At 35.8% G+C, this 15,281-nt stretch overlaps 1 protein-coding gene across 1 annotated transcript; it reads right to left on the bottom strand.

Annotated features, from left to right (window-relative positions):
* Positions 1-6,420: 6,420 nt before the first annotated feature.
* On the bottom strand, positions 6,421-13,824 carry LOC129276718 (acetyl-coenzyme A transporter 1-like). The gene is made up of 7 exons (XM_064109107.1): positions 13,363-13,824; positions 12,150-12,933; positions 11,812-11,993; positions 10,928-11,112; positions 9,276-9,396; positions 8,644-8,865; positions 6,421-8,178 (listed from the first exon to the last, which is right to left on the bottom strand). The coding sequence occupies exons 2-7, from the start codon at positions 12,862-12,864 to the stop codon at positions 7,975-7,977; spliced, it is 1,629 nt and encodes a 542-aa protein (XP_063965177.1). The 5' UTR covers positions 12,865-12,933; positions 13,363-13,824; the 3' UTR covers positions 6,421-7,974.
* Positions 13,825-15,281: the final 1,457 nt, after the last annotated feature.

The raw sequence follows: 15,281 nt of genomic DNA, 5'->3' as shown, positions 1-15,281 counted from the left end.
TTACTGTGCAGGCTTTTATTAATTCTTATATTGTTTTTTTTCTTCATCTGCCTGGGCTAGTATTCGATTCAAAACTTTGAATAAGTGGAATTTCTTAGTCTGCCTAGAAATTTAACTTTTTTTTTTCAGTCCAATAATTAGCATTTGAATTTATTAAACCAAGACCTGAACATTCTTACTAAAAAAGCATTGTGATATCACGTTTGCAAAATAACTTGCAAATATCATGTTGCACCAAAAGCGCTACTTCATAATTCTGTGAGCTCAGTAGGACTGCATACAAAACCTTTACCTCTCACTGAGATATGACTGTTTTTACTTCTGTCTCCCCCAGAGGTAAAATTAATAAACTGAATACTAAAATCAGCAACAATTGAAGTAAAGTACTCAATTTCCAACTCAAAGGCCCGAATTCACAAAGGTGGTTTTAAAACCATCGGTTGAACCAATGGTTTACACAGATTTCCTGTATAAATTATGCTTATTTTCCGCGTTTATTAAAAAATTCCAATGCTGATGCGCGCTTTTGTCACAGTGCGCCAAATTGACGCCTGTTGCCATGGTTAAGTACGCTATTTTGTTCATGAGTCCACTGTTTGAAGAGTGGACTCATGAATAAAAGAGCGTGGATAACCATGGCAACGGGCGTCAACTTGGCGCACTGTGACAAAAGCGTGCATCAGCAATGGACATTTTCAAAATTGACGCCTGTTGCCATGGTTAAGTATGCTATTTTGTTCATGAGTCCACTGTTTGAAGAGTGGACTCATGAATAGAATAGCGTGGATAACCACGGCAACATGCGTCAACTTGGCGCACTGTGACAAAAGCGCGCATCAGCATTGGACATTTTTTTTTAATTGACGCCTGTTGCCATGGTTAAGTACGCTATTTTGTTTATGAGTCCACTGTTTGAAGAGTGGACTCATGAATAGAATAGCGTGGATAACCACGGCAATAGGCGTCAACTTGGTGCACTGACAAAAGCGCGCATCAGCATTGGACATTTTTTAATATACGCGGAAAATAAGCGTAATTTATACAGGAAATCTGCATAAACCATGGGTTCAACCGATGGTTTTAAAACCACCTTTGTGAATTCGGGCCTATGAATTAAATTGAATACCAGCCCAAGACAAGGTTTCAATGCAGAGTAAGAGACTGCTTTGAGGTTGCAATCCTTTGTCATAATTCTAAAATATAGTCTTTTCTTTAATGTCCTCGAGGATCCTTTATGTTTTTGGGGAAAATTTTTGACATATGAACAACGTAACGATAAGAAACCCGATATGAGGCTGCATCACATGGTGATTTTTCACTTTTTTCCTTTAGTCAGGCATTATATGAAAATTGAGAAATATATTAGAATCGGGCAATAAATGACTTTTTTTTTTTTTGGGGGGGGGGGCTTCATTTCAAAACCTGCATTAATTTGAAACATTAGATAAGCTTTAACATTGCAGTGAATGAGGATTTTCCAGGGCTTTAAGAAATTTTCCATGGCTCTTTTGAACATATCGGGGGCTGAAATCTTTCCGAGCTCCCATGGAATTTCCCTGATTAGAATGATATAAAATTGCTGCAAAATATAACTGAATACAAACAATCTGAAGTAACCCATAAAGATCTAAATACCCCACAAACAATTGCACAGTGCATTATACTAAGACTCACATAATTACACTATGGCCCGTATTCTGAAGTCCTGTTAGACTTAACCCTAAAAGGACTGGAGGGGGGGGGGGGGGGGGGGGGCATGATGGCCCCCCCTCAACGCTTCGCATGATTTTCCCAAAATGCAAAAAGATAGAGCCACAAAATTTTATGACTTTTAAGACCGAATTTGTGATGTACGGGTATAGTGTCCCGGCGCCACGTGACTTTTTATGAGACAACTGAATGTCAAGCTGAAAATTGCTCATTTTTATACCTTGTGTACAAAGTCTATGGGAGATGAAATTCATAAAAGGGTGATTATTTTTCATTCTAATTGGTCTGCATAATTCATTTAGGGTTTAATTTAGTTGCTATATGATCTGTAATAATTTGCATTCTAAAACAAATATATAAGCACAAATTTGGCTTTTGCAATTTTTCTATGTGGAAAGATTACAAAGATGACACCTGGGGGGAAAATGAAAATTTGAAGTGAAATTGGGTGATAAATATGCAAATAATGTTTTCCATGAATAAATTTGCATATTTTATTCATAATAAATATATATATATATTTTTTTTACATTTTATACTGGCTTGCAGTTTATGTGGTAAAGAATGTGCCGTGCGTGCCGGATTACGATGCAATCGCGCGAACAGCAGTGGAGATCAGAAGGGGGCAATGATCCCCCCCGTCCTATATACATCTCAAATATCCCAGTCCTTATAGGGTTAAGCCAAGGTCTAACTCTGTTAAGAAATTATGAAAACCAAAGATGTCAAAACTTAATTAACATATATATATTCCAAATAACTACTGTGCTTTTTCGTCATGCTTTATTAATGAAGAAATTGATTTAGTTACTCTTTCCAGATAGTTTTTGAATTATTTAAGTGTTCATTGAGCTGATAAATTGAACCTGTGCTGTGGAAAATTGTGTTACAATTGGCAGTCCATAATTAAACCGGAGATTTAATTATACCAATCTTCAGAATACGGGCCTATGATTGTTTTTTATTTAAGTTATATAGACACCATAATTCTAATTAATTATATAAATGCAAATAGAAATCAAAAAGGCAATTTCAGTAAATGAAACAAAATAGGCACAAAAATAAGACTGCATTGATTAAAACCTGAATTATAACGCATTGTTGACCTTCTATGTTAAAATCAGTAAAAGGTCTCCCTACAACCCAAACAAGTTGATTCATATTGCACAGTGCAAAATACAACTTGTATGCTGCTATACTAGTATCCATTATGTTGCATAGATTATCAAACTATTTTTGAAAGAATTTTTTTTTAAAACTTGCTAGGCTCCACCTCTTAAAAAAAGCTGTCAGATCTCATTTTCACATTGACATCATGTGTCACTCTGAGTCGGCATTATCAGTACTAAAATTTTTCTACAGATAATGGAAACATAGAAAGTAAAAAAAGAGAAATCTAAAAAAAAATACTTTTAAATAATATGAAATAATTGGATACTGACATTAAAATCCTACATATGAATCGCATACAGCATTGTGCATCAATAGAAATCAACTTGAACCCCCAAAACAGGAAGTTAAAATAATTTTTCCATTTTACAGTAAAACTGTCACATAATCAATCACAGAGAAATTACTTGAAAACTGAAACAATTGTGAGTTCACACTAAATTGGAGAACAGCATTAAAATACGACCTTGATAATTTTATTTTTAGGATCAAAATTGAAATCTAATCTTGGTATTAAAAATGATTGCTGCAAAAGTGGAAAAACAAGATAAAACAGAAAGGTGACAATTTGAGCAATATGACATTAGGAATATAGTTATGGCTGCTAGAAAGTTGAAATAATTATAGATTTCAAATACACGTAACCCAATACATTGCCCGCATTCATACAGGTTTCTTGATTTAACCCATTTGCAGTTGGAGAAATTCAACAAATTATGCATTAGCTTAGCTCACCATGAGCATGGGAAATGATAGGCCTACGAGTAGCAAGCTCGTAGTTCAAACCCAAGCTATAATTTCACTAAAATCATCAAATTACTGTCACCATCCCCAACAAATTATTGATCGTCCTATTAAATCAACTAATTCTATTTTCTAACTGAAATATAGCTGTATAAATGTCAGGCATCCTCACTATGCCTCCTTGACTCTAATGCATAAGTAAACGACATTCAACACTTCATTTGAAATTCATATCTGAGCAACTTGATACTGTTTTTTTATTTTTAGCTAAAAATATGAAAATTGCACATTTCATTTCTGCTACTGAGTTGTGTCACAGAAACCTGATAGGGGCCTGTAGCAGAAGAGTTGTGTGATGGTTATGAATAAAGTCTGGAGTTGAGACTATGAACAGACTATGAATACTTTGGTGGTTCTCGGAGTGGATGCAAACGATTTGTAATAAAAGTGTACATAATTGTACATAAGTTGTAATAACAACGAGAAAATGTGTGCCTAATTGTGGGACAGACGTCTACCAAGCCTACTGATGATTATGTGATGATCCTGGAATTTTGGTACAGTATAGGGAACCACAATATTGTAACAGTTGCTTTTAAAATGCAATAAAAAATCAAATGCAAGTCACAAATACGCATCTGTGATTAATTAAAAATCAAGCTGAGTTTAATATCGGGGGTTGCGTTTGATTGCAACTATTTTTGCAATGGGACCCATATGCGTGGTGGTAAAAAAAGAGTTTTGTTTAAATGCAACTTAAAGGTCAAGTCCACCCCACAAAAATGTGGATCTGAATAAATAGAGAAAAATCAAACTAGCATTTCGCTGAAAATTTCATCTAAATCGAATGTAAAATAAGAAAGTTATGGCATTTTAAAGTTTCGCTTATTTTTCACAAAACAGTGATATGCATTTAACAGTCGATGATGTCCATCACTCACTATTTCTCTTGTTTTTTATTGTTTGAATTATACAATATTTCATTTTTTACAGATTTGACAATAAGGACCAACTTGACTGAACCATATAGCATTAAACAATGCTACTTCCACATGTTCAGAGAGGAATTAATCATTGTTTCACTTGACAATGAGGAGAAATTAGAATATTTCACATTCCATATAATGAAATACAAAAGAAATAGTGAGTGGATGACGTCATCAGTCTCCTCATTTGCATACCAACCAGGATGTGCATATAACTGTTTTGTGAAATTAAGCAAAACTTTAAAATGTCATAACTTTCTTATTTTACATCTTTTTTAGATGAAATTTTCAGTGTTATGCTGGTTGAATTTTTCTCTTTTTATTAAAATCAACTTTTGGTTGGGGTGGACTTGTCCTTTTAAAGGAGAATGAAACCCTTGAAACCAGCTGAATCCATATCAAAGAGAAAAATCAAAGAAACATATTGTTGAAAGTTTGAGGAAGATTGAATGAATAATAAGAAAGTTATGAGCATTCGAATATTGAGATCACTAGTGCCATGTAGATCCTCCCAACGGCAATGCGACCAAGATCTGTGATATCACACACGTACAACTCCCTCATTACTTTAGTACTTATTTCACTTATATTCTCACTTTTATAGAGTCTACCACAAGGTGAGGTGTTCTCTTTATGAGATGACAAGTACAGAGGTTTCACAACATTATATCATTGATGAATCGTTTGTCATATGATTAGAATGAGCAAAAAGAGATGTTTTGGGGTATATTTTCAGTGTCCAAATGGGAGAGTTGTACGTGTGTGACATCACAGATCTTGGTCGCATTTCCAATGGGAGGATCTCCATAGCATTAGTGATCTCGACATTCAAATGCTCATAATTCTTTTATTGCTAGTCCTATTTTACTCAAAGTTTTGTTGATCTTATTCTTTGATTTTTCTGCTTTCACAAAAGCTAACTTGCTCCAAGAGTTTCATTCTCCTTTAAGGACGTTCCTCAGCTATGTTTGTGCGCAGTCCTATCTGCGCATATTTTACGCCATGGGCGTTGACGTAACAATTAGTGAATCAACTTTTTAAAAGCCTCTACCTCTTCGGAATACTTTGCTCTGCAGTGCTGCGAAGTATGACGAATATGGCCTCAAGTTTGATTAATAATGCAGGTGTAGAATTTTTCCAAATAAAGATACAAACCTGCACACTTTTTCAGTGTTTTTAAAAGCATTTTGCTTTAACATTAGTGCTGATAGTTTGAAAATGAGCACATGAACCTCAAATTTTTAATGTTCACACCTCTTCGGTATACTTTCTTCTACAACCTTGCAAAATTTGGTGAAAATGACATGGGTTTTGAATTAAGTACAGCATTTATTGCATTTCTTAAATTTTTTACATAAATTTAGAATTTTTTAGATATGTTTTTGTCGTCTTTCACACCTTATTTTCAAAACTGAAGGTGCTGCTTTTCTTTAAAGAACAAACAACTAGCAATGTGAGTGGGTTCTTCATCTGAAGTATATAATTCTGAACTATACTGTGAAACTTGGTGAAATTTATATGTATTTTCACCGAGAAATAGAGGTTTAAACTCAACGTTGTGATCTCTTGAGTTCTAAAAATGCTAAATTATTCTTATTGCGTATTTCTCAAGACCTATGAAATTGATGAAATTCACAGCTCGAAAGCAAATAAATCAAGCACATGAACCTGTTAATTTTTATATATTTGGAGTATTTAGGTGCTAAAGTAAATTTGTAAAAAAATTGGCAAAAATGACATTGATTTGATTTTAACTGTGGAACGTCCTTAAAGAAAAAAAATCAAAGACAAATCACACATACGCATATGATTGGTTTAAAAATCAAGTTGTATTTCATAGTACTTGGGATTGTGTTTGATTGCAACTCATTCAGAAAAAGGCCTCAGAGTAATGATGTTGGTTGAAAGATCACAGGGTCTGTTTCACAAAAGTTGAGTATGATTTTCAAGTCATTCATAAGTACGAACATGCATATGATATCTAATACACAATTTCATTGATGAATTGACGCAGTGTGGTCTTACCTATGCAAACATATGTATACCATACGTAATATATCACACACAATTAAGTGATTCACAATATGGTGCGCCATCTATCGGTTGCAGCAAACAGGCCAACTTTCTAACTTCGGGTTCGACATGGCACAGGCAGCACACAGTGCTAGTGTACTGTAATGTGATGCTTCAAAAAAATGAAAACCATATGGCAAGAATTCACCAAAGATGGTCTACATTTTGCAAAGCAATATGCAGGCAAATTTCTCTCCCATCTCCTGGACCCAATTAAACAGCATACCTGGTTGAGCCGTGTCGGCCAGCGGGTAATAATCACATGCATGCATGCACTTTAGTACTAGCATGCCCAACAGATGTCGACTTTATCCCATGAGGCATTGCAAATTTTGGCCTGTCCGCATATGGCGCACTGTATTGTGAATCCATTGAATAGTAAGTGCAAGTTAACTCTATTTGTGAAACATTCCCAAGAACTAATCATGAATCAAGTACAAACAACTAAGCAAGATATACATATAAATCTAAATGTTCAAGGTTCATATACTTTCTAAGAACTTAAATTCTCAGGAATATTCCAATTATCTAAATGCATGAATATAAATATTTCTTTTGCATAAAATGTTATATATGCACATATACAATATCAATATCTCATAAGGACTCAAAATCACATAAGCAATGACCTTGCTCATGGATCATAATTTATGGTCCTATCATATGCTGGATGCTATGAATATTAATCATTGTCTAGCAAGGGGGTGGGGGCTTAATTTGCAAACCTAAACTTTTTTTAAACAATGAATTTCAATTACAAACGCAAGAAGTATTTGGACCAATGCTTTAATGGATTGGACATTCTGGGGGAATGAATTTGTATTTTGTGCAAGATCAGAATTCTGAGGTCAAGGACAAGGCCTATTGCCCGAGACCAATACCAAGCATCCATGGACAAGAAGTTATGACCTCCAAGGACATGGACATGGCCAAGGACTAAAAGCATCTGAGCCAAAGGGTAAGACCAAGAATTTCAGACTTCCATGGTAAAGGACCTCCAAAACCAAGGCAAGGAGAAGACCAAGGATGACAGACTTTGGAGGCAAAGGACTAAAGATCCCCAAGGCTAAGGCCTGCAGACATCCAAGGCAAAGACCAAGGAATACAGACCTCTGTGGTCAAGTCAAAGGACTAGACCTCCAAGGCTAAGGCCAAGGACTAGAAGTCGGGGGCCAAGGACAAAGCCAAAGGCTCCATCATTGTTCTTGAGGCAAAGACCGGCCTTGAGGAACACAATACTACAATTAAACAGTTCTTAAGATTTGGCTCATACCTGATGAGCCAGTGATAGTCAATCTATTGATGAGCCTTTCTGAGGTGACCTTGATGATCTTTTATTTGGTAATCTCCAAGAATCGAGAGGTAGCTCTTGCAGCCTGCGTATCCTTTGAGCGCAGATTCCTAACCATGCAAACCCAATAATCACGCAGAGGATAGATTCTATGTAGTAGCCGTCGATATCGGTGACGCATTTGCCATCAGCTTTTGTGCACACCTGGAGGATTCAAATGATTGTGGCAAAGGAAGAAAGGGGGATGAGAATAAGAAGCAATACTAATAATAATATAGGGGGCAAAAATTAAAGATGACACTGAAAATACTTCAACTAATGCAGAGATAGAACAAGACTACAAAGGAAAAGATTTGATGGAGATTTTTTTCTTTAATATTGTTTTAGAACACAATTTTTTTTCACCAAGTAAAAAGATTATTACTCAAAACTGCCACAACTTACCTTAACTAGTATTAAACCTTTTATGATGGTCTAAAATAAACAAAATAAATTAATTCTGGCAGATATAGAAATGGAATTCAGCGCTGAATGCTAATCAATAAAGTCAACTGCACAGTATGTTTAAATTTCATTTTTGACATAGATATCACAGGTCAAGGGACAAAGATATCTTTCAAAAGATCAATAGTAAAACCATTAGTAAACAAGCAGAAATGTCTCTATTACCTCTGCTTCTGCTTTCGTGTCGCAATCCAACCCTTCCTCTGTGCCCCCATGGCATGACTTCCAGCTGAGGCCGTCCACTAGCCATAGGGCTACCGTGACGGGCCAGTTGCCCCCGAGGTTGGAGACGGTGTTGAGCAGGGTCATGTAAGTACCTCCCATCAGAGGATCAGAGACACGGGCATTGAATGCCATGGTAGATACAAACATGCTGTAAAGGGCCACCTGCCAGAATAATGCAGTAGAATTTATCTGCTTTCATTTTTAAGTTACAATTTTATAGATATGTAATAAGATATATTAATTTTCAATTATTATTATCACTATTATTATCTTTATTATCATTATTATTATCATTATCATTATTATCATTATTATTATTATTATCATTATTATTATTAATAATATTATCATTATTACAACTAATTTATTAATTAATTGAAATTCTGAATTAAATATTGTTTTAATCAAAACATGTATCTGCCAACTTTGTAAGTTCAGAGGTTCGTAAGTATTTTTTGTTTGGAAAAACATTATTTCTATCTTTTCTGCCATACACAAGTATATGTATAATATACAATATATTCATTCCAATATTTTTATAAAGATATGTAGGAAAAGTCTGAATAACGTACCTGATGAACTGCATAGCTGATGAGAAGCAACACAAAATAAGAGACAGGAAAAGATCCGTCAGCAAGTTTAAAAGATGGAGTCACCCAAACTACAAAGGCAAATTCAAGGCCCATAATCAACCTGCAAATAATGAAAAATGATGAATTAAGATGTAAAGCCATAGATAGATAGATAGATAGATAAATGGTTTATTAATAAAAATCAAGACATCATCGCGGCTAAGGCCGAATTGCGATGTATTCACAAGGTAATAAAGACACAAAAAATATTCAAACAATAACACAGATAATTACAAAATAAATAATACGGATAAAGTATGGTATTGAAACTACTTGTGTTGTGGAATTCTAGAAAGGAAAGAGAGAGATGGGGAGGAGGAGAGGCAGAAAGAGAGAGAGGGGGGAGGGGGGGGTGGAAAGGGATAGTGAGAAAGAGAGGGGGAGTGAAGGGAAGGAGTGGAGCAGAAAGTCAGAAGAAAAGAAGGTAAAAACATGAAGTTGTAAGGCTGCAAAATTTTACGTTAGAATAAACAAAGTTAGAAGAATTTGAAAGTGAAATATTATCCTTAACACATATTGGTATAGTGGTCCAGATTATCGTTTACCGGTATATACTTCTTGTGCATTAAGAACACGTGTCATAAGGGAAAAAAGCAGTAGTATTTACAATTCAAAAAAAGAGAGGAAGAGAGATGGATAAAGAAAGAGGGAGAAATATGGATAGAGAAAGACAAACAACAGGAAGAGAAGAGTTGCAAGGAAGGGAAAGGAATACAACACAGAGATCATACGAGTTCATCAATTAGTAAGTACATTGAAATAAAAGTGTCAAATTTAAGAGTTATGGATTTATATCCGCACATGTATATATGCGCAAGAAAGATTACCTTTCAAAATTTGTTAATTTTGACATTTTGTTTTAATAAGAATATTTATGATTTGATAATTGTGGACAAAGCAGTTTCATTGCAAGAGATGTCAATAATTGATGAATAGAGTTATATTTGGAAAGCACTCAGATATGTTGTTCTGATGTACATGGGGGAGGGTATAAAACAAGAGGAATACTATCACTATCATCACCATAACTATCATCATCACAATGATGTGTAGGTAGGGTTTGAAGCTAGGTTTGAACAGGCCTTCAAACTGAAAAGCTCTGAATCTGTCACAAAATGAATGAAAAGTTCCTTAAAGGGGGAGTGAACTGTGTGTGGTCTCTCTTTAACTGTATTTTATAAATACATCGTCTTAAAATATACGTTTTCAGATATCTACAGAGAATACATTGATCTATATTTGTATAGAGAAACTAAATTGTTTTGAGAGGAAAGGTAATTGTTTTGCTACTTGGTAACATAATTATTGCAGTATAAATGTATTGAGTAGTTAATTAGCACGTTATCATTCAAGTGGGTCTATATTACTAGACTACACATAGCATTATGGGTCAGGAAACGGGCCAGGTATGAGTAGTTGAGGACCCCAGATGGCGCTATTGGTTCGTATCTGCTTTAATACCACTGTCACACCAGCCAAACTGACTGCACACTAATCCCTGCTATTACATTATTTCTAATGGCGTAATATCAGTAACTTTGGGTCAGTTTCATTGGTGTGACTGCAGCACAAACAACAGTGTAGAAACTCACCTCCATGGCATGGCTTTGAGGTAGATATTCAACGGCCTTGTTCCGGCTGTATACTTGCTAATAAACCAAGGCATGATTATCTGGAGGGGGACGAGGGGGATGGCGAGGAGAGCCATGTCCTCCCTTGGTACTCCGGCTTCTATCAGTTTGAGACCTGTGATGGCATCAGCAGCGGCATAACCCATCTGAGGGAGGTACAGAGCGAGATGGAGAAAGGAAAAGCGAGAAGAGAGAGAGAGAAAGAGAGGCGGAGAGGGAGAGAAAGAGACAGAGGACGGAATACAAAAATGAAGAATGTTAGAGGGGAGAAAATGGGGCAGTGAAAGAGATACGGAGTGGGAAAAAAGGAGGGAGAGATAGGCAGAGGAAAAGGGAAGCAAGGGGAGGATGGGGGTAGAGAGATAAAGAATGATAAAGAAAGATAGAGAGATAAATTGTCAGAGATTTCAAAAAGAAAAGGGAAGAGAGAAAGCAGAGAAAGAAGGAATGTAACAGAATAAAAAACAACAGGCAAAATGACAGAGAGAGAGAGAGACAGAGACACAGACAGACAGATAGTCAGATACAAGAAATGGAGAAGGAAATACAGAAAGAGAGAGAGAGGGGGGGAAGGAGGGAGGAGCATGTTAAAGAATGATAGGCCTATACTTGGTGACTATCTCAAAATCGTTAAACAAAACCCATCAAAACAAACCAAAATTTTAGTAATAACATTTAAATCGCTTTTTTTTCCAATTCACATTCATATTTCATAACTTTGAAAATGTGAAATTGTGAATATTAAAATAGTATTAAGAGGGGGAAATTTGTTTACAGTTTATGGCTATAATATCATTATACTTAAAAGAAATGGTGAAAAGTATGTCTGACTGTGAGATCTTTACCTTGGAAGTGATGACAATCATAAGAAATGTTTTGACAACTGGAAGCTGCAAAATTTGATAGAACTGTTTATACGCAGTGATGACATCCATCTCATGATCTCCATGGCTATCCTTCTCGTGTTTTAATATGCCGATGATGGTTGTTGTGATGAAGAAAACAATCCCCCAGAAAAATAAAAAATCTGTGGAAAAGAAGATCATGTAAAAAGAGTTACAGTTCACAATGATATTCCACAAAAAATCGTGAGATTAAAATGTTTTTTTTTTTTACTGGTGTCTGCCTTTGATTTAATATATTCAAAATAATTTTTTTTGTAGACTAAAAGATAGTTAGTTACCTTGTAAAGTGACTATTCCCTGCTCCTGGGGCTCCCAACGTATGTAAGTATTGCAAAAATGAGCGGACTCCAGGGCAATGAAGATCACATTCCCAATGAAGTAACCAGCTGTCTGACCAACGGAATTGCATGTTGACGCATATCCAACATTACACGGAGACAACATAGTAAGGGCCCAACCATCCACAGCGATATCCTGCGTGGCTGCCAGGAAGTTCAGCATAAAGAAAAGGACGGTCAGCAAGAGGACATTTGGATCTTTTCCATCATCACCCAAGAGACTCGTGACTTGACCTGACAGTATCATCATGAAAAGGCCAATCAGGTACTGACATGGGATCAGCCATGACTTGCGACGACCGATCCGTGAAAAGAAGACAGAATCAACGATAGGTGCCCAGAGGAGCTTGACGCTAAATGGCCAGTACACAAAGCTGAAGATGGCTTGTTGCTTGTAGCTGATGCTACGGCTTTGCAGGAGGAGAGGGATGCTTCCGGCAAGGCCAAGGGGTATCCCCTGAAGGATGTAGAGAAGCAGAAGCAACGCGATACTGTTCCGATCCCGACCAAGGTTAGTGCATCCTGCATGGTTTTTATCAGGTTCGGAATCCAGTCCTTTTCTGTCAGTTGGGACATCCATATCTTCTTTCATAAGAGCCGCTCTATCATCAACCTCTTGCATGTCACTCCCCTGTCTATCCTTGCCTCTTCTCATGGTCCTTCAGTTGGTCTTCACTGCTTGGCAGGTCTCCAAGAGGAAATTCAGAAACAGGTAGATTTCAAACTGGAAAAAATAATCAAGAGAAATATTAATAAATTATGGTAATTCAAGTTTTCCATGATTTCCTTATTTCTAAATAAATGAAGTTTGAGGTGACAATGTTAATGGGCTGATCGCTCTGCCATTCTGCAAGACAACTAAAATCATGCAGTGTTTTAAACATCTTGCATAGTGATTAGCATGTTGATGACAAGTGTTAATTTTATGACAAAAGCTAAGATGATAGATAGGGACAGTGATTTTCCGCGATCGCGGAAAACGGACGGAATTCACGGAAAGGGCCTTTTGAAACGGAAAGTGGCATTTCAAACGGAAAATCACGGAAAACGTATTTTCCCTCAAAATACACAGAATAGCAACAGAAATTACTCCAAAATCACAGCAAAATGAGAATATTAAATGGCCAAAAAACCCCAGAAAACACGATCTCACTTCGCTACTATCATGACAATTCACACATCGTGACTGCACTCGACATCAGCACACTCGTTTGTACCCCGCACCGTACCCGTACCCGGCCGGCCGGGATGGGCTTCACATATGCACACATATCGTTCAACTACATGTACACGGTCGTGTGTTGCTGCCCTCTACGTTTGAAGATGTAACAGCACGATATCGTGGTCTTAAAATCCAAGATGGCGGATTGGGGAAAAGCCGTTGACTGATGATAACGATGTCCAAAAACCCCCAAAATTATCGATGAAATATCATTTCACCGTGAAATAATGCTAATAATATGAAAAGTGAGGATGTATGCATGCAAAATGGGTGTGTAAAAATATTTTATGCACCCGCATAGATCCGATTAGAACGGATTTTATTGTGTTGTTGGTACAGTAGCAGATACAAATTTTGACCAGTGCGAGTGTGCGTGTTGTGATTTTGCTATTCAATGTGTTAACGGAATTGTCACTTTTCCGTGTGTACAAAGTCTATGGGGAAACGGAATTTCCGTTTTCTGACATGCTGAAACAGAATTTGAGATTTTCTGAAACGGAAAAGGCAATTTTTTGAAACGGAAAATCACTGTCCCTAGATAGATGATGTACATGTAACCATCAGCAAAATTTTCTTCACTGTTCCTAATAGCACTTTTTACAATTTCAGGTCTAGAATTTTGCAAGAAGTTTTATGTCAATGATTATTTTGTTAATACACTTGGAGTGGTCATACCAAACCATATCAAATACATGTAGCTAGGTGTAAAACTATAATAAAGGATTGGATATTGGATCACCCTAGAGAACATCAATACTTACATCCATAACAAAACCAAAAAAAATGTTAATCTGTTCTTGCATGCATATTAATTACATCTAATTTTAACGATGTTTAATTTCACAATTTTTTTCCAAAAAAGTGACTCTCACCCTTACCTGCCTTGCAAATTCACTACACCATGAATAGAATAAAAGTTTTCTGCAATGATACAAGACTTTAAAATAGTATAAATGAAGTTTACAAATTGAATAATTAACAATTTTTTGCTAAAATTTACTAATTAGATAGGTTGCAGATTGGAGCTAACATGCACATGTAGCTAATTTTTGAATATTTTCAAAGTTGTCAAATTTGAATAAAACTTAGTTGTTCTTTGCATTGAAACCAACTAGAAATATGAGACTGACAGTAAGTATGTACATGTACATATTATGACATAATGGAATATATTATGGCATAATAATACATGTTTTAGTTGTTATTTAAGTTAATTAACTTAACATAATTTACCTGCATGCCTATATCTTTTTATGAATGTACATCAACTTAAAAAAAGTGATACCTATAGTCTATAAATAATTCTTAAAGGAGAATGAAACCTTTGGAACAAGATAGGTTGTGTGAAAACACAAAAATCAAAGAAACATATCAACGAAAGTTTGAGAAAAATCAGACAGTTAATGAGAAAGTTAAGAGCATTTGAATATTGCGATCACTAATGCTATGGAGATCCTCACATTGGCAATGCGACAAAGGTGCGTGATGTCACTTGTGAACAACTCTCCCCATTACCTTATATATTTCACTTAAACTGCCTCTTTTATCACATCTATCAGTAGATCATGTGTTCTTTCTATAGGAGGGCATGTAACACAGATTTTTAAAGAATACATGTACATCATGGATATGGATAAAGAGTTTGTATTACCATTTAAAAGAGCAAAAAGAGACATTTTGGGGGTATTTTATAGTCCATCAAAGGGAAAGTTGTTCACATGTGACATCACACATCCTTGTCGCATCCTTGGAGGATCTCCATAGGATTAGTGATGGCAATATTCAAATGCTCATAACTTTCTCATTATTTGTCCGATTTTTCTCATTTTCTTTGTTCTTATTCTTTGATT

Source organism: Lytechinus pictus, chromosome 14 (genome assembly GCF_037042905.1).
Source record: "Lytechinus pictus isolate F3 Inbred chromosome 14, Lp3.0, whole genome shotgun sequence".
Classification (NCBI taxonomy): Eukaryota; Metazoa; Echinodermata; class Echinoidea; order Temnopleuroida; family Toxopneustidae; genus Lytechinus; species Lytechinus pictus.
This window is presented reverse-complemented; position numbering and strand designations above follow the sequence as displayed.

Coding starts and splice junctions, on each gene's coding strand:
- LOC129276718 (XM_064109107.1), bottom strand. CDS start 12,864: ATGAGAAGAGGCAAGGATAGACAGGGGAGTGACATGCAAGAGGTTGAT. Junction 11,994..12,149: donor GGGAATAGTCACTTTACAAG/GTAACTAACTAT, acceptor TCTTTTCCACAG/ATTTTTTATTTTTCTGGGGG. Junction 9,397..10,927: donor CTCAAAGCCATGCCATGGAG/GTGAGTTTCTAC, acceptor CATTATTTGCAG/GTTGATTATGGGCCTTGAAT.